The sequence below is a fragment of the Epinephelus fuscoguttatus genome, linkage group LG21 (genome assembly GCF_011397635.1).
Source record: "Epinephelus fuscoguttatus linkage group LG21, E.fuscoguttatus.final_Chr_v1".
Taxonomy (NCBI): Eukaryota; Metazoa; Chordata; class Actinopteri; order Perciformes; family Serranidae; genus Epinephelus; species Epinephelus fuscoguttatus.
The window spans coordinates 14,425,210-14,448,041 of record NC_064772.1 but is presented as its reverse complement, the minus strand read 5'-3'; the positions used below and the strand labels follow the sequence as shown (position 1 = coordinate 14,448,041).

General features: G+C 38.3%; 2 protein-coding genes across 2 annotated transcripts; both read left to right on the top strand.

The window, feature by feature from the left end:
- Positions 1 to 307: 307 nt before the first annotated feature.
- On the top strand, positions 308 to 3,326 carry LOC125882285 (ADP-ribosyl cyclase/cyclic ADP-ribose hydrolase 1-like). Its single transcript, XM_049566075.1, has 8 exons — positions 308 to 453; positions 597 to 717; positions 835 to 970; positions 1,295 to 1,371; positions 2,141 to 2,214; positions 2,705 to 2,791; positions 2,964 to 3,053; positions 3,189 to 3,326. Exons 1-8 carry the CDS (start codon positions 311 to 313, stop codon positions 3,241 to 3,243), a joined length of 783 nt encoding a protein of 260 aa, XP_049422032.1. The 5' UTR covers positions 308 to 310; the 3' UTR covers positions 3,244 to 3,326.
- A 13,662-nt stretch (positions 3,327 to 16,988) lies between these two features.
- Positions 16,989 to 22,139, top strand: LOC125881711 (TNFAIP3-interacting protein 1-like). The gene is made up of 10 exons (XM_049565003.1): positions 16,989 to 17,101; positions 18,376 to 18,479; positions 18,651 to 18,750; positions 18,974 to 19,045; positions 19,139 to 19,204; positions 19,295 to 19,405; positions 19,498 to 19,611; positions 19,706 to 19,768; positions 20,678 to 20,803; positions 20,909 to 22,139. The coding sequence occupies exons 1-10, from the start codon at positions 17,099 to 17,101 to the stop codon at positions 21,041 to 21,043; spliced, it is 894 nt and encodes a 297-aa protein (XP_049420960.1). The 5' UTR covers positions 16,989 to 17,098; the 3' UTR covers positions 21,044 to 22,139.
- The last annotated feature ends 693 nt before the right edge of the window (positions 22,140 to 22,832 follow it).

Sequence of the window (22,832 nt, the reverse complement as noted above, 5' to 3'; positions counted from 1 at the left end):
CTTAGGATATCGAGGGCTGTTCATCATTTGTTTTGTAAATGGATGAAGATTTTCAGAATGTACTTGGACTTCTTTACACTAAAAAAAGGGAACAATTTGAACGTTGCTATTTATAGGTTCAAATTGGGCTGTATGTGGCCCCTGAACTAAAATGAGTTTGACAACCCGAAACTATCTATCTCAGGCTATTAATAGCAAAGCCTTATTAGCACAACCTTTGACCACTGGCCAGTGATAAGCACTCTGACATAAACAACTCTGTGAGATCAAAACTTCGTCAGAGCTTTGATTTTATAGACAAGGATTTGAAATGAAACGTGTCGTGGCCGTTGGTGTTGGAGTCCTTGGGGTCGGAGTGGTGGTGTCTCTGCTGGTGCTGTTTATTCCTCAAACAGTCCAGTTCAGGAAAACATTCATGAGGAGGTGTGAGGAGTTCCCGCAGCACAACCACAGGTCAGACTCTGTACTGATAATAAAAGTTGTTTCCCTTTGAATAAACGTTCTTATTGTGAACAGAACATTATTTGTGCAATTGCGAGAAACAATAGGGACGTGTGTCCTCAATAAAGTACTAAGTGCTTGTATTTGTTTTTCAGCTGTAAAGATACACTGGATACCTTTGAAGGAGCCTATGTCGATAAGGAGCCATTTAGCTTCTCTGAGCAAAACTATAATCCACTCTTTGAAAAGATCCCCTTCACACATTCAAGCAACAAAGTAAACTTCTATGATCACATGACTGTCTGTGTCACACATTGACCAAAGCAGATTTGCCTCAGATCCACAATGCAAAAGTACTGGTAATGATGTAATATCAACTTTTTTTTGGGTTAGACGATGCTCTGGAGTGACACCAAAGCGCTGGTCCATGACTTCACAAAGAAGCGAGACTGTTTTATCACCCTGGAGGACACTCTGTTGGGATTTGTAATGGATGGTCAGAAGTGGTGTGGACTGAAAGGCAGCAAGGGTGAGATCTGTCAGGAGCTAAGCAACAGATAACCTTACATAAATGATCAGTTCGGTTCAGTAAGCTATAAGACTTAGCAACTCACAGGCAAGGAATACAGCAAAGATACAGATACAGGGTTGGCAGCAGTCATTTAACCACATTTGTAACTTAATAGTTTATGTTTGCTTTATATCCTTCTGAAAAATGGGAATATATTGTGATATCAGTCACAGTTAGATGAATGAAGTGTTTGAGAAGTCCGGAGTCTGAAAACTCTCACACAGAAGTAGACTGAAGCTTCAACAGTAACATTTCTAAACATGTTCTCTGTGTCCTTTTCAGAGACATTTTCTGTGTTCTGTGAACTCATGAAGAACAACAATCCTGTTATTTCATTCTGGAAAAATGCCTCTGCCAGGGTAAGTGCTCAACAGGAAATCACTAGTTTCACCATAGTGTCAGGAACAATCCCTGTGCAGTATCTTAACACTAACATCCACTGCAACTGTATATTAAGTCCCAATGAGGCGGCATGGTGGGGGGAGCCCTTCTGTGTGGAGTTTGCATGTTCTCATGTCAGTGTGGGTTTTCTCCAAGTACTCCAGCTTCCTCCCACAGTCCAAAGACATGCAGGTTAATTGGTGACTCTAAATTGTCCGTAGGTGTGAATGTGAGTGTGAATGGTTGTTTGTCTCTATGTGTCAGCCCTGCGATAGTCTGGCGACCTGTCCAGGGTGTACCCTGCCTCTATGCCAAGTGTCAGCTGGGATAGGCTCCAGTCCCACTGTGACCCCTAACAGGATAAGTGGTTATGGAGAATGAATGAAGTCCCAGTAATATCAACAATTTCTTTTACAATTGAGACCTGGAGTTTCATTTATAAACACTGCGTACCCACAAAACAAATCCTGAAAGAGGTGTTCATCAATTCCTGTAATCTACAAAAACAGACTTGATGGGAGAAACGTCTTACAAACATTTTAGAGACAGGAAATTGGCAACACAGATGGTGAGGTGCAAGGCTGACTGTGATTAGAAATTGTCAAATATTTTTGCCGCACGCCCTTTTTGGCTTTTGTCCGTATCTATCTGTCTGAAAGTACAGTAAAGGTGGACCTGTTTAAACATAAACACAAGTTGAGAAACATATTTCTTTACGACTTAACCATCATATTCTTATGTCTGTAGTTTGCAGCATATGCAAGTGGTGAAGTAACAGCAATGCTGAATGGTGGCCTGAAAACACCATACAATCCTAACAGGTAGGCAGCACGACACTCTGTGTTTTATTAACAGCTTTCTAAAAAGTTAATGATGACAAAAAAAATTGTACAACGTTTCTCTAACGTTATGTTGTATACAACACTTTGACAAGAATCAACACAAACCTTTTGCACAGATTAAGTACCAGAATATTGTAGTCAGAAAGTATATGAACAGTTTTATTGTTATGATTATGTACTGCAGCACACTGGATTTTAAATGAAACAGTGGGGTTAAACTCAAAAGAATTTTAAGGTTAAGAGATACAGTATTTTCACTGTGTGTTAGTGTGTTGTAGTGTGATGTTTGGTACCTTATCTTCCACAAACAGGCCTTTGAAGAATTTAAGTAAATACATCCTATATGAGTCCTTTCTCTGTGCCAAAAACTACTCAGGCTTTTACTTATACATTTGAACGCTGCTTTATGTAAGAACTCCAATGAAGCTGTTCTGTAATCCTAACATTCCTCTCTCGCTTTTGCTCTTAGTATTTTTGCAAGCATTGAGGTAAAGAGACTCTTCTACCCAAAGGTGACGCGCCTCAGTATTGTTCTGCTCACTGACAAGGAAAATGTGTAAGATTTTCTGCTTTATAGACACATTATATTTCTATGTGGTTGTCACTTTTGTGTAAACAAGGAATAAAAGAATACATTATTCTGCAGTGGTTCTTTAACAATACAAACTGGGAAACATTAACAATAAAACAATTGTTTTGTCGTATCCTCTCTACATTTCTTTTATCAGGAAAAAGTGCAATGAAAATGAATCTCTACAGAATCTAAAGAACGAGCTGGCTCAAAAAGGAATTCTTTATAGTTGCAAGGAAGTGACTCGGTAAGTTCAGACTTTTTCAATCACAGAAATAATGAGTGACATTGCACCATGCTACTGTTGTCACAACACAGTCACCTCTACATGTATGTTTGCTTCTTCACGCAGTAAACTTCATGTTATTTTATTTCATCGTAGATCTCACATACGGAAGTGCATTAAAGAAAACAATGCCTGTGGAGCCTGCTGGTGAAGGTGTCTAAACTAAAATTGAGTTTTAACTTCTTTTCAGTCCTTGTAAACTCATTAGAGTGCTATTAAATGTTTGGCAGATTAAATTCCTTCCTACACATTGACCTGTTTGAACTACAACATCTAATGTCTTTTTAATATGTACTGATTTATAAAGTACATTTAACCTATGTCTATGTGACTTGTATGAAAAAGTTTTGGTTCTTACTCTTTCTTTGTTCTTGTTCTTGTTTTTTGTTCTTCTGCTATCAGATTATGTTCAATTGATGATCTGACTTCTTATTTTGTGGCAAAACCTGAAATACGTTTTAAATAAAATGTCAAAATATAACATGAAGTTATCTTTGTGCTGTAAAACGTACAAACCCAATTCCAAAAAAGTCCTTTTCTAACCTATATTCAGTTGCATACAGGAATAACCTTTTCTTTTAACAAAAATGGGGACACTAATTGTTGGAAGTTTTGAAGTGAAATTCTTTCCCATTCTTTCTTGATATATGACTTCAGTCACTCCACAGTCTGGTGTCTCCACTGCTGTATTTTACACTTCATAATGCACCACACATTTTTAATGGGAGAGCTCTGAACTGCAGACAGGCCAGTGTCGCACCCGCACTCTTTTACTACGAAACCAGGCTGTCGTCACACGTGCAGAATGTGTCTCATTGTCTTGCCGGAATAAGCTGGGACGTCCGGGGTGGCAGCATATGTTGCTCCAAAACATACATGTGCCTTTCAGCATTAATGGAGCCTTCAAAGATATGCAAGTTAGCCATGATGCCATGGTCACACCTCCATACCATCACAGATGCTGGCTTTTGAATTCTGTGCTGGTAACAATCTGGATGGTCCTTTTCTTCTTTAGCCTGGAGGACATGACGACCATGAGGGACTCGTCAGACCACAGCACACTTTCCCCTTTGTGTCAGTCCATCTCACATGGCGGATGTTACATGTCAGTTAGCCTGCCTCGGAGTGGAAAGGAAAACAGTGGTGTTAAGACATCACAGATGTTGTAGAACAGACCACTTCACCAGTGGGTCCCAATTAGTTCAGTTTAGTGTTTTGTTTAGTATGTGTTGTGTACTGTATCTCCTGCCGTTTGTGAATATGTTCTGTGTGTATGTGTTTTATTCTAGAAACATACTGTTACAAACAAACAGAACCAAGGTTTATCACAAGTGTTGCTAGGTTAGGCCTCTGAAAGCGGTGGTGCTCGGCTTCAGTTAATTTCAGTAGGCTTGCTTTATATACATAGTAGTTGGTTTCAAGTCCCCTAGAATGAGAAGCCTCGTTGTTGGTCTGTTAACACAGGAACACATTGTGTAAGATTTTCTCCTTATATAGTGTACATGACTTCTGCAACACTATTTTTCATTTTGTTTGTTTTGAAAGTGATTAGAACATACATGTTCTGTATGGTCTTCCACAGTGAGTAATATTGGGGCAAAAGACAAACGTACACTTGGAAAATTGGTCCTGGTGTGTATCCTTTGTGCATTTCACCTCTTTAAGAGCAAACACGTGAGCACACTCAAATAGAAAAAAATGAATGAGGTATACGGCCACAAAAAAACTAAGAATTATCAAAGGAGGCCAGCACTCACAAATGTCCTTTTAAAGATCTTTTAATCTAGGCAGCAGAGCAAAAATCAGCGTACGCTTACGGCTGAAATGCGTCTGTTGTTTTTGGAACTTGCTGTAAAGAATTTACTGCAGAAGAACAACATGTTTGTGCGAGAGGATGTGACCACATTTAAGTTTCTGTCCTCACACACTATGATGACTGCATGTTATTTGTCTGTCTGCAGAGCTCAGGAGTGCAGATCTAATTCAGAAAAACCCCTGGAGCCTGTTTTACAGGACACTTTTCATGTTTGTTATGGCTTTATGAAGCCATTAAAACCTTGATGGCTACTTCATGAACTTTGGACAGCTCTACATTTATAGTAGCAATAAGCAGGGACTTACATCCGCACAGTGAGTGTGAGATCTTCAATAACAACTCTCAACCTCCTCAAACCTTTCAGACAAAGAGATCTGCACTTCTATCATGTCCTGGCAGTGGACAGTAGGCATCATTTTTATTTGCAGTGTTTTGCTAACAAATTGTAATGATGTTTTTCAGGGCCCTATAACAAAACGATTCCGCAAATGTTTCCTGAAAAGATGTGAGAAAGGCAACCAAAAGTAAGACTTTGTACTGTGTAAAGTTTATTTAAATTCTGTTTACCTGATAAAAATCATTGGTCATTATCTGATGAAACTGTGTGCTGATATTTTGTTTGCTTGACAAACTGTGGGTGGTACCAATAACTTGTAGATAATGTTCGAGATGTCAAACTTTATCTTTACACCTACAGTAAACAGTATGTGGCAAAATAAGTCTGATTTACATTTCAATTAATATGTTCTTTCCCTTTTTTATTAGAATCAGCTGTCAACAGACGTGGTCTCTCTTTGAAAGAGCCTACAAAGGGAAGGACAAATGTAACGTTACGGAAAGTGACTATGATGAGTTCATGAGCCACTACACTTTCAATCATTCATGTGAAAAGGTAAACATCAGTCATTTCTTGCACTGTTTCTAATCAGAGCAGACTTCTTCTGTAGTGCAGAATTACACATTTAACTATGTGATTTCAATTGTTTTGGTAAGACAATGCTCTGGAGCAATACAAAATATCTGGTCCACAAGTAAACTAAGAATAAAGGTTGTTACACCCTGGAGGACACTTGGTTGGGACGTTTCTTGAATAACAGGAGATGGTGTGGAAAGGAAAACAGCAATGGTAAGACGTCACAGATGTTGTAGAACAGACCACTTCACCAGTGGGTCCCAATTAGTTCAGTTCAGTGTTTTGTTTAGTATGTGTTGTGTACTGTATCTCCTTCTGCCGTTTGTGAATATATTCTCTGTGTGTATGTGTTTTATTCTAGAAACATACTGTTATCCATGCCCAGGACGCAATGAATGTGAGACCAACCCTGTCACCTCATTCGGGAGAAGTGCCTCTGCTAAAGCAAGTTCCCAGCAAGACAGATTTGATAATGAATAACAGCCTGTACCCTGAGATCAAAAATATGTTTAGCCTACATCCCAAAAGGATAACAAAGAGGTAAAAAGAGTAAAAAAGAAACAAACAGAACCAACGTTTATCACAAGTGTTGCTAGGTTGAGGCCTCCGAAACACTTGGTTAAGTTTTCCTTGTTTACAAAAGAAAGGTGAACACTGACATAAAACCAGTTTTAATTTTGACAGCTATTTTTAATTTAGTTTTAGTCTTGAGACAAAAATGCTTAGTAGTTATTGTCACATTTTTAGTCATTTTTATCCTTTATTTAGTTTTAGTATAGTTATAGACAACAAAAATTCAAAACGTTTTAGTCATTACTTTTAGTCATTATGTTTTCTATATGTTTTTTATCCGTAAACAGTTAGGCTAATTCAGGTATCAAAAATGAAGGTGACAGGTTGTATAAAAAAAGATCACTTAGACATTGTTTTCTACAACAACAAATAATTTCTGCACACTTACAAACTGTCATTTCTTCAGCAGTATTTGACAGGTTAAAGAAAAAAAACCTGATTCAACATTTCTCTATTTATGTTCTCGAAAACAAATAACTAATCTGAGACAACTATGATTTGTACCCAGGTTAATTGTAAACTCTGACTTATCGATCTCACTGTTGAGAAGCAAAGAAATAACTCCATTAAAGCCTGAATTCTTTTTAATCTGCAACATGATAGTTTTGAGGTTTCAACTCATGTCTCACAGAGTTGGTGATTGGAACTAACCTTTCAGCTGTCACAGAAAACTGATCTGGGGTTAGACTGTTTACTTACAGCACAGCTATACTCACAGATAACTGAGCCTCTTATCTGCCTCTCCAGCATCAAACCATAAACCTTCCTGAGACAGTCCGGATCTGAGTGGACCCCTGTGCTGTAACTAACAAACTCCAAAAATCTGTTTAACACTTCCACCATCTACAGTCAGACACACACTGCTGATGATTTACTGCTGAATTATAGCTCCCAACTCGCACCAACAGCTAACGCAGCTCCAGTGTGAGTGTTTTTGCTGGTTAGTGAAACATCCTTGCGCAGACTAGACGTTCGTGTGGCTTCTGAAGATAATTAAGGATACAGCCATTTTTGGCTTTCAAAGTCAGATAATCCACCACTAACATTTTTCTTACGTTGATGGAACATAGATTTCATCTTAGTTTTAATTATCAATATCTTTTTTTTAGCAAATTTTTTTGACAGGTTTTCGTCATTGAAAAATGGTCATTGATGAAAAATTTTCCTGGTAGTTTTCGTCAACATGAGGTGGAAAGCACTGACTTTTTAATATCTAAAGTGGAAGCAGACAACTTTTTAACTTTTTGCCCCCTAGTATTTTCAAGTGGTAGGCCACATTATAATTGTAGGCGCTGCTGGCACTGTTGCAAAGATAACCCAACCGCTTTCTGTTTTCCACCAATCTCAGCAACTACAGTTTACCTAACTTTACTTGGTGGCATCTTCAAATATTAAACCATCTGTGTGCTTAGCAACTCCTTGATCGTAACAGAATATACAAGCTAAGTTTAACCACTACTTATTTTTGGTGCAGTCAACGTTTACTCGTCTGTTTTCACTTTAAGCAAAACCACAATCTCTCCCTAACCATAAAAATATACTATGCAGGATTTTTTCTGTTTGTAACCATGCTCACTAGCAAAAGTGAAAGTAAAAGCCAACCCCAGATTCACTCGTGTTTGACGTTTCGCCTCGCTGTATTTGCGTTTTTCTCTGCACTTTGTCTCTGGGATGCCTATTGCTTACTGTCTGGCACCTGGTCACTACCTTTTTATAAAGCCCCAGCCTCATCTGAGCACTGTGGGGGTACATGCCAATAGACATCCCGAGCACAGAAAATAAGAAGATAGTAAGAAAATACAGGCAGAAGGCAGTGTCTCCGTGATGACTGAGAGGGATTATTCTGTAGGAGTATATACATAGTTGATTTAGGGAAAATCCTGTATAATATACGTAAACAAAGTGTTTAAAAATGCCTAAACTTAACCATAAAAATGTTAATCATACTTTAGTTGCCAGGGACGCAATTTTCAGATTACTTTGGAACCATTACTACAAAATTTTATACAATATATTGTATAAAAATCAGGCTACACATGCCTGAGAAATGTTGGACCTTTGGACTAAGAATATAATGTCTTTACAATTATGTCTTCATGTCTGTAGTTTGCAAGTTATGCTTGTGAAGAAGTCATAGTAATGCTAAATGGATCTTGTGATGAACAGTTTAAGAACACAAGGTGAGCACGATACTTCCTCTGTCAACTGTTTGTTCAACCCAATGACTGTTTATAAAGATGGAAGATGCATCTCCACTCCCTCCCACTGTACAAAAATGATGCCAAAATATTCAGAAAACAACAGTAGTAATCTCTGCAGTATTGAGTTCTTGATGTCCAACCAATCACAAGCAGCGCCACAGATTGGTAGCACACTTTTAAACACTGAACTCTTGAACATACATCAGCATGATAAGAACTACAAAAATGATGGACACCATCTTTGGGAAAATTTTATTGGACATGACCTTTTTAGCTACTCTAGTTTGGCTCACGTCCCATTTGCTAACATGTAGGGGCAAGGTTTATGATATATACTGCAGCCAGTCACAAGGGGGTGATTGAGATGATTTGGCTTCACATTCTGGGAGCTGTCATGTTGTCCATCTTTATTCACAGTTATGCTTGCAAAAATATTTAAGCAATTAAAAAACAACCATGAAAGACCAAAGGCAACTTGTTCCACTGAGTATAAACCTGGCTGTTCTGAGCATTCTAAATACCCTTACCAGGGGGCTGAATATAGCTTGCACACCATGTTTAAACATTTTAATCGAGACTGTTTATGCCTAAATTATTATTTTTTAAATTTCTCTCACACACATGAACGCAAGTGCACATGTACGCACACATGCATGCATGCACACACACAGTTTGACACACAATCAGGCAAGCATGCCTCGGTCACTTTGTGATTTATACTACACTAACATTGCCACTAACCATGCATATTTCATCTAACTCACCTTGAATATTACAGCACATGCAGTGGACGTGGATGCAACAGCCTCTGTCATGGTGATTTGTATTGTCTGCTGTCTGGGCGTTTCATCTGGACTTTCATTTGTGTTCTACCACAACACTGCATGCATTTTAACACCAGGGAACTGCATTGCTCAGTCTTTAGCAGTAATTTTTGTTGGTAAATGTCAGACGTTAGTGTTGCACGTCTGCATCTTCACAGCCAAATACAAGGTTGAATTTGCATTAATTTTTGCAATCACAACATTGCAATATTCTAAGGAGGAGGGGAAGCAGTGCTTATTGGCCAGAAAAGTGCATCCTCTGTGCATTCAGTCAGTTTTACTTGGTATTAATGTCCTTCTTCTGTCCTGTTATATAATCTGGGCACCAACAGCAAGTGCAATCAACACAGCTCTATAATAAAGATCAAGTGCAGGGATAAAAGTTTTTATCTACAGTAAGATAAGGACAGTGATATTTTTTATTGTTCTGGATATGAATATCCTATTCCTTGAGCTACTGATTATTTCATGCAAGTACAGATTACTGCAGTGAGAGAACAAAAAAACACCATTTAAAGGTCTTAAATTGGGATCAGGCTGAGACAAGATGAAGGCTGATGAAGATGAAAGTCAGTTGGAATAAATGTAAAGTACAGCATAATGTAATGCCATTCTTGTTTGCGAAAAAAAAAAAAGTTTTATTCTTTCAGATGAGTGTTTTATTTATATCTATCCAAACGTATTAACTTGTTTTGCCACCATTATTTCATGACACACAACGTGTTGATGAATATTGCAAAAGGAACCCGTTACTTATGAACGTGAATGCTGCTTTGTGTAAAAACACTGTTAAAATGACTTGATGTAATCCTAAATTCTGTTCATTTATTTTTGCTGGCAGCACATTTGGAAGCATTGAGATACCTAACCTAAATCCCTCTAAAGTTAAGAACATGAAAGTCATTCTGATTGCTGGAAAAAAGTAAGTGTACAATTGTCTTTTTATTGTTTTTAATTATACATTGTATACATCATTGTCATTTTTCTGCGCATGTGATAATGTGCCATCCCTGTTCAGTGAATGTAATGTTAAAAAGATAAAAGGATGTCAAATTCTTGCTCAGTGGTTGCTTTGGTTTGCTACAAAGCAGAAAGACAAACTGGGCAAATCTGAGCAAAGCTTTCTTTCCCTTTTTCTGCATTTCTCCAACTTAGGTCAAATTGTGACTCAGCAAATGTACAGAGCATACGGACCATACTGCCTGAAGGAATAAATTTTACTTGTAGGGACGTACCCTGGTAAGTACAGCATGAGCAAGAGAAGGAGACAGTGACAGCATCCTCTGCAAACCTCTGATTATGTTTTTCCTAGTCAATGATCTGGATTTTAGGGTAGATGATCTGGGTAACAGCATTTGACTTCAGTCAGTACCAGTTTCTCAAAGCCATGATGACAAGGTTTTCCTAACCATGACCAAGCAGTTTTAGTTGCTTAAACTTAACAAGAACTTGACCATGCAGGTGACAGGCTAGACAATTCTATATGCACACACTGTATGTTCATGTGACACACTGAATTAACCTACTGTTATTTTGTCTCCCGGTGCAGTTCTCGGATCAAGGCCTGCATCTCTGACAAAAGTACCGACTGTGAAGCTTGTCTGTTGAACATGTCAAACACGATGAGATACAACAAGGAGCAGCTGTTAAAATATCTGTTCATTTTGGTTTCTTTTCACTCGTTGCTCATTCACTAGAGTGCTATGAAATGTTTTACCGATTAAATTCTTCTTGTGCCTTTAGATTAATGAACTATCTGATTTAAACTGTCTTTATAATAATCAATCAGTACATTTATCATATGTTTAGCTTTTGTTTAAAAAAAAGGCTCTGGATCTGACTCTCATTTCTTTTTAAATGTGATTCCTGATTTCTGCTGAAATACCTGTCCTGCTATCAGATTGTGTTCTACTTATGATTTCACTTCTTATTTGGTAGCAAAATGTAAGATACATTTAATAAAATAAAATGTTAGCATGTAGCAAGTAGTTAAATTTGTGTTGTAAGACTTAATGCTGATTGGGTGAAATGGTCTTGAGGCAGCAGTTTTGGTGAGCAAAAAAACATGTCATGCAGCTGTCTGACAGTTTTGAAATGTATAAATATTGAGTGTCAAATAAATCATCTAGACAAAAATAAATGCAGAGTTGTTTGGTGTGTCTGGTTTGATTTAAGTAACAAAAAAAGTCAGTGATGTGTTTTACAGTAACAAAAAGACACAAGACATAAAAGGTAATCCTAAAAAATTATAGTACCTACTTAGTTAATGTTATTTTCAATTCACTGATGTCAAACCACACACTTCTTGAATTACTTATGAAAAATACTTTTCTTTCCCTGACATTTAATATGTGTGCTTTATCATTTTTCTTTCCTTTTTGATTCAGGTGAAACTGGAACCTAAGGTTAGACAAAGGTATATGCAAATATATAAAACCACTAAAACCACTGAACAGAATAGAAAGTGCTCATAAAAAATGTCACCTGCTTTTGGTTTTATATTTGTGGGTGTAGGCCACAAGATGTCTTATCTGTTCTGTGTGTGACCCGAAGGCGTGCGCACCATGACACACACAGGAACTTAGAGTGTGAATCTCTAAGAGTGAGATTGTTGTGGCAGGAAGAAGGAGGCTCATCGAGCACACTGATCACCTCCTCTTTCCTTTCTAGTGACTTGGTGCTGTGTCACACGTACCGTAAACAGGCTGCTGTCGGTGCTGGGAACACACTGCACAGGTGTCACATGAAGAAAGGCCCCCTCTGTAAAACCACAACATGGGGTACTGGGACAAGTACTATAATGTCGGTAAACGCCGTCACTGTTTTAGTCACTGCCGCTGCCACCAACACTACACTGCTGCTAGTCTTAATATAGCTCTGATGTTAATGTGGCTACAGTGAAACATCTTAGGTCATTTTTTTTTACACTTCCACATATTCATCTATAACTGGAGTGTGACTTAGAGTGAAATTAAACTGTTATCTGGTGCTTTAGCTTGGACAGCCATCTTTGAAAAGAAGTTACAACAATTCAGAGTTTTGTCTGTCATGTGATCAAGGAGTAAATTTCGAATCTCACTTTATATCCTTTGTAAGTGTGGAACTTTAGGTACAGTGTTGGGTCTAGGTTTTATGACTCTTTGAACTTGTCAAGATGAGCTTACACATTTTGAATAAAAAAATGTCATCACTTCATCATTTTATCCTATTAGATATTTGTGTGAAATTTTGTCACAATAAGTGTATGAATTCTTGTGTTATGGCCAAAAACATGTTTTGTGAGGTCACAGTGACCTTGACCTTCAACCACAAAATTCTAATCAGTTCATTCTTTAGTCCAAGTGGATGTTTGTGCCAGATTCGAGGAAACTCCCTCAAGGCCTTCTTAACATATCACATTTACAACAATAAGACAGATGCAGGGTCACAGTGATTTTGACCTTTGACCACAAAATTTCAAACAGTTCATGCTTGACTCAGAGTGGACATTTGTGCCAAATTTGAAGAAATTCCTTGAATGTGTTCTTGAGATATGGCATTCATGAGAATGGGACAGATGAGGTCACAGTGACCATGGCCTTTAATGGACAATTGCATCAAATTTGAAGCAATTCCCTGAAGGAATATATAGGAGATATCATATTTAAGAGAATGGGATGAACAGATGAAAATAAAAGGCTTTTGTTCAATGTCTGACGCCCATTTTAACAACTCATTTCGCTAGTCCATCGCACCACAATCCACATAAAGCCAGCACAGCGTCAGCTAACTAAGCTAAATGACATAGTGACACAGCTAAAAACAAAAACATATGATTGGCTGATGCTTCACCACATAACTGACACAAGTGCTGAAAAAGTTGAGGCCAGCTAAGCTTTAATTTGTATTTTGTCATGCCCGTCCACTGCAACAAAAGTAGGCCATCAGGTTCAAATGGAAAATGACTTTTTGCTGTGTTGCTCGCCGTGAACACAGTTTAACAGTTTCTCCCTTCTCTCCGACTTTGTGCTAAGTTACTTCTTCTGGTAATTAGCTTTCCACCCAATCTCACTCCAAAGTCGTTGAGAAGTGACTTGCAGCATCAGACACTAACGAAAAATGCCATCCTTTAATGTCAGCATGATACACAGCTGGTCACCATTATATTTTAACGGTGCTTGGCAGCATCGGGGGAAATGCAGCAGGACAAGACGAAAGTTAAGGTGGTGAAAGCCCAAATGGAGAGGGAGGTAAGGTTGGTGGATGAGTTCAGCAAACATTGACTTTCACCAGAGAGAGGCGTGTTCGTGTCCCATACGATTATTAAGCCAAACCCTGTTGTTTTTTCCTAAACACCATGTGCTTTGTTGCCTAAATTTGTCTCAGTTCACATTGTTGTACCAACCTTGTGCATTTATCTTGAAAGAGACTGTATGTTAACACTGCACACGTTGGTGCAGTGGTCAGCATTGTCATCTAACAACAAGAGGGTTCCTGGTTCTTGGTGTGGGATTCAAAGCCTGGGGCCTCCCCCAGTGTGGAGCCTGCATGTTCTCCTAGCATGGGGTTTTCTTTGGGTACGCTGGTTTCTTCCCACAGTCCAAAGACATGCAGGTTAGCTGGTGACTCTAAATTGGCCGTAGGTGTGAATGTGAGTGTGAATTGTTGGTCTATCTCTATGTGTCAGCTCTGTGATAGTCTGGTGACTTGTCCAGTGTCCCCATGACCCACTAAGGAATACGTAGAAAATGAATGAATCTATGTACACGGTAAATTTCTTGTGAAAATGGAAGTGTACTTTGAAAGATGATGCATGTAACAGGCTGAGGCTGACACACTCAGGGTACTTTGCACGTTATATCTGGACGTGGAAAGTCCATGACCAAACCTCGATATGTGACGAGGTCGGAGTGAGAATGTGTATAGCTTTGTATCTATCATAAAAATCTTCTATCACTCTCAGCAAGAAAGCAAATTACCATAATCTTTAAGAAATGAGACCTTCATCCATTAAGAGTTTCCTTAACTATGTACAAACAGACCTAAAAAATATACAAAGAGGCTATATCAGTAAAACTGTATCCTCCCATGAGTGGGCTACACAAACGTAGGCTATGTAGGCAGGATCAACCCAGTCTCACTCTGAAGTTGTCGAAATCTGGCGTTTGGGCAGTGACTTGCGGGTTTCAGACACTGACGAAAAGAGCTGTCTTTTAATGTCGGCATGAAACGTGGCCGGTTATAGTTTAACGGCACTAGGCGATAACGAAAGTTAAGATGGCAAAAGTCCGAGTGGGGTGGATGGGTCCAACAAACACCGACTTTCACTCAGGAGAGCAGTGTTGGTGTCCCATAAGATTTCTAAAGCAAAACCATGTTCTTTTTTCCTAAACCCAACCACATGTGTTACTTGTTGGAGGAGAAAAAATGTAAATTTGAGTTGTTGTACTGATGTAGTGCTTTTATTTTGAAAGAGACAGTATTTAAACGGTAAATTTCCTGTGAAAACAGACGTCTATCTTGAAAGAAGACAATGCATGTAGGCAGAACTTGACACGATGTCCCAGAATGTCAACAACCAATGCACCCAGGGTACCTTATACATTGTAGGTCCATGACCAAACGTTGATATGTGACGAGGTTGGAGTGAGAATGTGTTGGCAGGATTGTAGCCTACTTTAAGCCACACAGTATACTTCTCAGTGACAGCAGATTTTCTTGAAAGACAAACATCATAAATTATATCAACCACTCAGACAGAGCATTTTTAACTCTGTAGATGACTTTAAATAAATAATAGCCTGTTTTCTCAGTTAAATAAGGGCAATGATTCGCAGCTGAAGACACCTTCCTGGCAATCAGCTGTCTTGGTTTTCACCAACATATAAAAACATCCTCAAAGGGAAGGATTCTTTAATTTTGTACTTTAAAAGAAACTCTCTTGGTGAAGTGGGATATCCCACGATACCCTGCTGAAACCTTCCCAGCATCTGCTAAAATTAATGCAGGTGGAAGCTCCCACTTCACAAAAAAAAAAAAAATCCACAAAAACTGTAAAGAGTAATTAAATATGTCATTTTGATGTGAAAAGTCTCACAAGGGGAACTCTGTATTTTCACTTTGGCTGTAGGTTCTTTTTTTAACCCAAGAGAAAAGGGTCTTACAGTTCTGTACGTGAAGACATATGCAAATTAGACATCCAATAACACAAGTTTCTAGAAAGAATAAAGGAGCACCCATGGGTCGCCTCCCCTGCACTCAGTGCCGGTTAGTGGAGGAGGAGGAGGAGCGGCGGCGTGTTTTCCCCTCTCCTCCTTCCCTGAAACACGTCCGCTCTGACTCAACACATTAAGCAACACCATAAACCAGCGAGATGTGTGATTTTCCTACAAGCCGCAGCACGTTAGGTTTCTTCTGTGGTTTTTGGGGACAGTTTCATCTTGTTAATAATGTCTTTTAAAAATGTGTTCCGGCTTTTAAGTGTGTGAGCTTCACACACCCATCCAGGAAGAAAACACGCTGAGTACACTGAGAACTTTACACAGGATGTCCACTGTAAAAAATGACGACGTTTCCACCTCCAACATGAGGAAAAACAAAAGTAGACTAGGCCATACACCTGACTGGGTTTTTATATTTATTGTAAAAACCTTCTTTATGTTAGTTTTACTTGACTGACAAGAGTTGAAATTTTTACACAATATTATTTTACGTAGGCTATATTTTGAAAGTATTTTGAAGTAGCAACAAAATTGTGATTATTTTTCTGTCATTAAAATATTAAAAAATATAGACCCCTACTAGTAGACTTATTATTTGTATTTTTAAGTTATCTTTTGTATTTTTAATTAAAATTTTTGGGTTGTTGATAATGATTTATGTAAAAATATACAAACCCATAGGCTAAATAAATATCAGGAAATACATGGAAAAAATAGAGAAGGAATTCTATTCTATTTTATTAATTATTCTATTCTATTAAATATTCTCCTACAGACCCCTATACTAATGGAGGATTTAATAGTTATTTAAAATGTTTTTTCATATATATATATATATATATATATATATATATATATATATATATATATATATAATTTTTATTTAGTCATGGGGTATTGAATTTTATTTGATAAAAATAAATTAAATTTAAACTTATTTTATTATTATTATTTTGTCTCTTGTCTTTCTTTGCTATTTTGGGGGAAATTATGTATTTTTGTATGTATTTTTTAATTGATAAAAATATTTATTCTTTTGTTGCACTGATGGCAGGTAAAAAGCGAGTCTCCCTTTACAACAGCAAAATAAAGAAAACAAAATGCTATCAGGAAACGTCAAACAAATGAAAATGTTTTTAAAAATGATAACAAAACTTGAGCTCCCTGCTGTGTGTAATTTCTTGCAGTGTAGCGTCAGATTTTTCCCTTAGTCATCGATCCGTACCAAAAACTCATCAATAATTACCGCTCGAGCTGCTGATCAGCTGCTTGTACTTTCCTTTCTTCAACAAAGTCCGTCAGCGGCTCTGCCCTGCACCGGCCGCGCGAGGGAATCCCGGCAGCTGATTGGACAAGGCTGGTTTTCAGACGTCACACGGGATCCTCAGGAGGCTTTAAGAGAACGTACGGGGTGTGTGGCTGCTTCACATCCAGCTGTTGAGGGATCGGCGCAAGTCGAGGACCCAAGGAAACAATAATATGGTGAGAGATTTTAATTTTATTTTATCATCAGCCTCGTTGTTTTATGTTCGTCTCTGTAAAATTTTTTTTAAAAAAGGACGTTACTTAAAAAAAATTTGTTATGTTTTGAGAATCCTGCTCAGTCTCTGAACTGCGCTAACATATCATGTCTGTGCCCTACTTCATTCTCCTTCTTCCTCGTGTCTGTTTATTGTGTATAAAGAAGTAAGTTGTTTTAGAGCTCCACGTGCAGCCTGCGTTTAGGTGCTCGCGTGACTGTGTGGAGATCATTTACATCCCCCGTGGAGGTTTTGAGTCAGCTGTCACGAGGCGCAATTTTCTGCACACTATCTTCGCATCATCAGCACAGCATCTCCAAAATGTGCTATGGAGATAATGTCAGGCAACAAATGATGATTTTAATTCATCATGAATCAATCAATTATTATTTTTTAAATGACTAAAAACACCACAAGTGTCAAGAGATGGAGGTGACATCTTCAATCTGCTTTTTTATGCATTAAATTTACTGTGATATATAATATAAGCACCAGATCCTCACATTTGAGGAGGCTGAATCAGTGAATATTTGCCATTTTTTGTTGATAAATAATTACATAAATGACCATCAAACTTAGCATAATTATCCCAAATGTTTACATTATTTTGGGGGCATTTTATGCATTTATTAGAAATTAAAGGAAGTGACAAGACAAAGGTCCCGACAAGAACTGGGAACATTGTGGTTCGTAACTCCTCTAGACCACCAGACCACCTCAGTATGACTTACTGTGATCTACAAAGAGACTTTAGAAATAAGGATTTTATAATGATTATTAATTTTTTGACAGTGCCTACATTAATTCATTTAATTTTTTATTTCCTATATTTTAATATATAATGTAATTTATTTATTCTTTATTGATTTTCATTTATTAAAAACTGTATATTATTATAATTATTATTGTTATTACTACTACTACTACTACTACTAATAATAATAATTTTATTGATCTTTTTTCATTTATTTTGATATTATATTTGTCTTTTGTCTTTAGGTCTTTGGTTTGTTCCTTTGTTAATGGTCTTTTTTTTTTTGGTAGCCTATATATAGTATTTCATATTAAAAACAAAAAATAAAATTTTAGGATAAAACCAATCTTAATATCAATAGGACTTAAAATACCTTGCAGGGATACTTTTCTCTGATTAATACATACCATATGAATGTTAGAAGTTAACAATATTATAATGGCTGTTATTTATAATGTATGTCCTCTTCTGTGTTTGAACAGTCACTACATGGAAACGCAATGGACAGGTCACCTGCAGAGAGATCACAGACCACAGACAACAGACTGACCCACAGACTGTATCCGTCACTGCCCAACATAGACAGGTGAGGCACATCACATCACTTTCATCAGATTTTATCACTGCGTGCAGTACAAGCATCTGAAAATTGTACATATACAGTGCATGAGAGTGTCTTTAGTGACATCTCACCACTGCTGGCTTTGATAAAAGACTAAAAAAATGTCACATTCTCATTTCTGTTTATGTGTTTCAGTGTTTTCAGGTATGACGTTTGTGTGGCGGACCCTGCCACTGGAGAAGAACCTCACACAGATGCAGTCAACCACCCTGACAGCCTGCTGGAAGACACTCAGGTAATATTAACAGTTGCAACACTGGAAGATCCGTCTGATTCCCTAACCACAGAGGAATGACCGTATTGTTAATGTTACTGGAAACACTGCTCAGCAAAACTTCCAAAAATGTGTCAAGGGAAGTCCGTGGACACAGTCATAATTGCCCATGCAGTCACAGATGGACGCACCGTCTGCCACATTTTAACACTTCCTCTTTTTTTCCCTCTCATATTTACTTTAGTCAGAAGCTGCCAGCAGCAGTGACGTCAGACTGAAAGCACAGATCCTTATCTTGGAGGAGCAAAGGCAGGAGGTGAGTGCATTTCAGAACTGAGATTTATATTCATCCCCAAACACACATGTACCTTTCAGTACCTAAAAGATTCATGTTCTCTTTTTCACTCAGCTTCTTTCTATTAATGAGAAATGGGCAAAAGAGTACCGAACCATGGTGCAGTACTACAAACAGAAGGTAAGAATGGCACAAACTCTAGTAGGCCTGTTTAATTACTTCTCCTATATGTCACTTCAGTGCTTCATGTGTCCTTTTCTTTACCGTCAGGTCCGAGATTTGAAAGAATCACTGCAACACGATCACTTTAAAGACATTTGTGAAGAAAGTGAAAGGAACGCTATATTAAACAAGAAAATCAAACACAAAGAGAACAAACTGGTAAATTCAGCATTTATTCTAATTCCAGATTCAATTCAAGGCTTTTAAATGGATTCAAGATGTTAAAATGTGGACAATGATTTGATCCTTAGACTGGAGATGAGTTACTAAAAGCAGAGATGGAAGCAGAAGAGCTGCGAGCACAGAACAGCACTTTGACCCGAAGAGGGCAGCACCAGCACGAGGAGATCAGACGACTGAACAAGGTCAGTCCCAAAATGAAATGGATATTAGAAGGCCATTTTATGTGTTTGCTCCCTGCAACAGTGGAGTCATAGATGCTTTAATGTGTGTGTGCAGGCTTTAGAGGAGGCGCTTCAGAAGACGAGCAGTGAAACACTACAGGATGTCTGGAAACATCAGGTATGCTTTGTTCATACACCACATACTACTGATATATAAGGGAGAATATGGTGATACCATTCTCACAGGGTCTGAAATTTTTTTTACTTATCTCTTCGGTCAAATCTGAACAAACCGACAGTACTGTTATTGGAACTCAACATTTCCACAGAAGCTACGCATTCTTATATCTGTAATAGTAATTTAGCAACCACAGCGGAACAAACTAAACACCACATCATTACACTTCAGCAGACATATTACAGACAAAAAAGCCTGCCCATGACCTCTTAAAGCTTTCAACATGACACAATTTCTCACATAGATTCTTTACAATTTACAAAATCTGGAGGTGATGGACTTGTCCAGAATCTGAGCATCACTCACGCAGCTGTGGCGAGCCCTACATTTATCACAAAAAGGTCATATTTTGATGAATTTGGCAGCTTTGTTCGGTCCCCCATCAGATATAACCTTGGTAAATTAGGTATTAGATGGGGAAACAGCTCACCTGGCTCTTTTTACCACCACCTCTAAAGCTCAATAATTGATGTAATCTGTATAAAAACTTAAGGCAACTGCTCCCCAAGAAAAACTGCGGCACATAACCCCCTGTCAAACCATAAGTGTGTTTTTACCCTCCCCCCCCCCCCCCCCTTTTACCTTTGGATGCAGCCAGGCCATCAGTTTCCCTTTGTTTTCAGTCTTTATGCTAAGCTAAGCTAAGCTAAGCTAAGCTAAGCTAAGCTAAGCTAAGCTAAGCTAACTGGCTGCTGTAATTAGCATACAGACATTAAAGTGGTATCATTTTTCTCATTTAACTCTCTACAACAAAGTGAATAAGGATATTTATCACACTGTCAAACTAATCCTGTAATGCACTTGCTTATTTGAATCCTTATCTCATGTTTCCTTGTCGTCCATTTTTAGGCTGAAGTCTACAAGGAGGACTTTCTGAAGGAGCGCAGAGACAGGGAGAAGCTCAAGGAGAAGTATCTGGAACAAGAGAAGAAGTTTAGGAAAGTTCACAGTGAGCTACATGCCCTCAAATCTCAGGTACGTCCAGTGCAGCTGGAGTTTATGTGCTTGTATTCTGCCACATTCACTCCAGTAAATATAAGAATAAAGGCATGAAGACTTATAGTATTCCTGTTTTCCCAGGTGGCTCAAACTCGTCCAAAGGAGTCTGCACTTGAATGCACCTGCCCAAATCGAGCCTCAAACTGGGAGGTCTGCCAGATTAACCAGCGCCACATCCAGCTACAAAGACGCTACACGCTTGATAACAAAAAGTGAAATTCAACGACCTCCTTGCTGTTTGTGTGATAGTGTATGTTGCACGTCTCGTCATTCGCACCGTGGGACTCTGCTAGTTATTCAGTTGGAGAACATCCAGGAAGTAAGCTCTGATGTGTCAGTCAGCGGCTGGCTGTCTGCTGCAGGTTCTGCCTCAGGTAGTGTGGGTCCATCAGGCGACCAAAGAGGCAAACACACAAAAAGACACTTTAACAGCCTGTGGAATAGAAATGGGACCCTTCAGTATAAACACTTCCCAAGAAGAGAAAAGCAGCAAAGAGTGAAATTAAACACTCTACTCATTGTGTGCAGAGTTTGCTATGTAAGCCATAGTGAGGTTGCTCAGGGATATATCAATTATTGCACTGCTCAAACACTATAGACTTCATCAAAGGTGCAATGTGAATGAGGATCTTTCTGTTTCAAGTACCTGTAACCACACTGTGCCTGGTGCAAGAGGAAAACACAAGAAGAAAACATGTAGTCATAGTGTTCTGCTTTGACAGAAGTGGGTCTTTTCCCGCTGTGCACCACAGGTAGATGCTGAAATTCGTAGACATACAGGGGCACACCCGCATCTTTCAGGGAGAATTAAAATGCATGTCAAGTTGTGACTCGTAAAACACCTCTGTGGTATTCGGACTCTTAATGAACAGGAAGAATGAGCACCATGTTGCCAGTATCTTTGTGAAAGTGTCCCGTACATTCTCCAGAGAGTCATCGTGTTGCAGGTATTCAGTCAGTATTAGTACATTTGCACTGGAGGCCTGTCAGGGAGGAGACATAAAGGTTGTGGGCACAGAAGAAATAATATATATATGAAGTAATATATCGGAACATTTATTTTTAGAGTATATTTATGAATGTTTTAAGATACGTACTTGTCTTGTTTCTTGTTTATTTATCATGAGAGTAAGAAAAATATGAAAAATGAATGTGTAGTGGGTAGAGGGAGCGTCCCATGTACAAAGGCAATGTTCTTGCTGCAAGGACCAAGGGTTCGATTCCAGCATGCGGCCATTTGAGGCATGTCATCCCCTCTCTCTCCCCCGTTCACACTTAATCCGTCCTGTCCAATAAAGACCAAAAAGAAAAATGAATGTGTATGTGTGTTGAATGGCACATCTTCCCTCTTCATACCCTCATCCCATCCAGGAGATCCTAAGAGTTAATCACATGCAGTGGCAGTCCAGTAAAGCAAAGATGATCAGAGATTCAGGCACAAACAGTAATACACTATAATTGAAAATGACCCCAAAGACTGATACTATCAATACGCATGTGGTGCAAATTCATGTAAATGTTCACAGCATTACACCACACCAACACACTATCAAACCACTATCACTTTGATAGTATCAGCACCACTGAGAAGTCTCAGACCTGCAGGGACCTCTACTGGCCGATTGAAGACACTTCAGCTCCCTTGAAAAATGAAAACCTGTAATCAAACCCACCAGATATCCAAAAACAACAAAAAAGAAAAACTAATAGAGATACTAGACAGTATAATGAGGCCCCATATTGGTATACATAACTTTTAATTTAATCCCCACTATTTTGCATTTATAAGCAGTTTACTGTATGAATGAAAAGTTTATAAAACACCAGTGTAGTTGTAAACAGATGAATGGATATAGCTAAGTGTTAATTAATATGGAACATCCATATCAGGTGCATAAATAGTTAATAAATCATCCATAACATGGAATAACATATGTGTAATCATATGTAAGCAAATGTATTATTAAGTTCACTTTTACTTTAGTCATATGTAGGTTAACAGTAA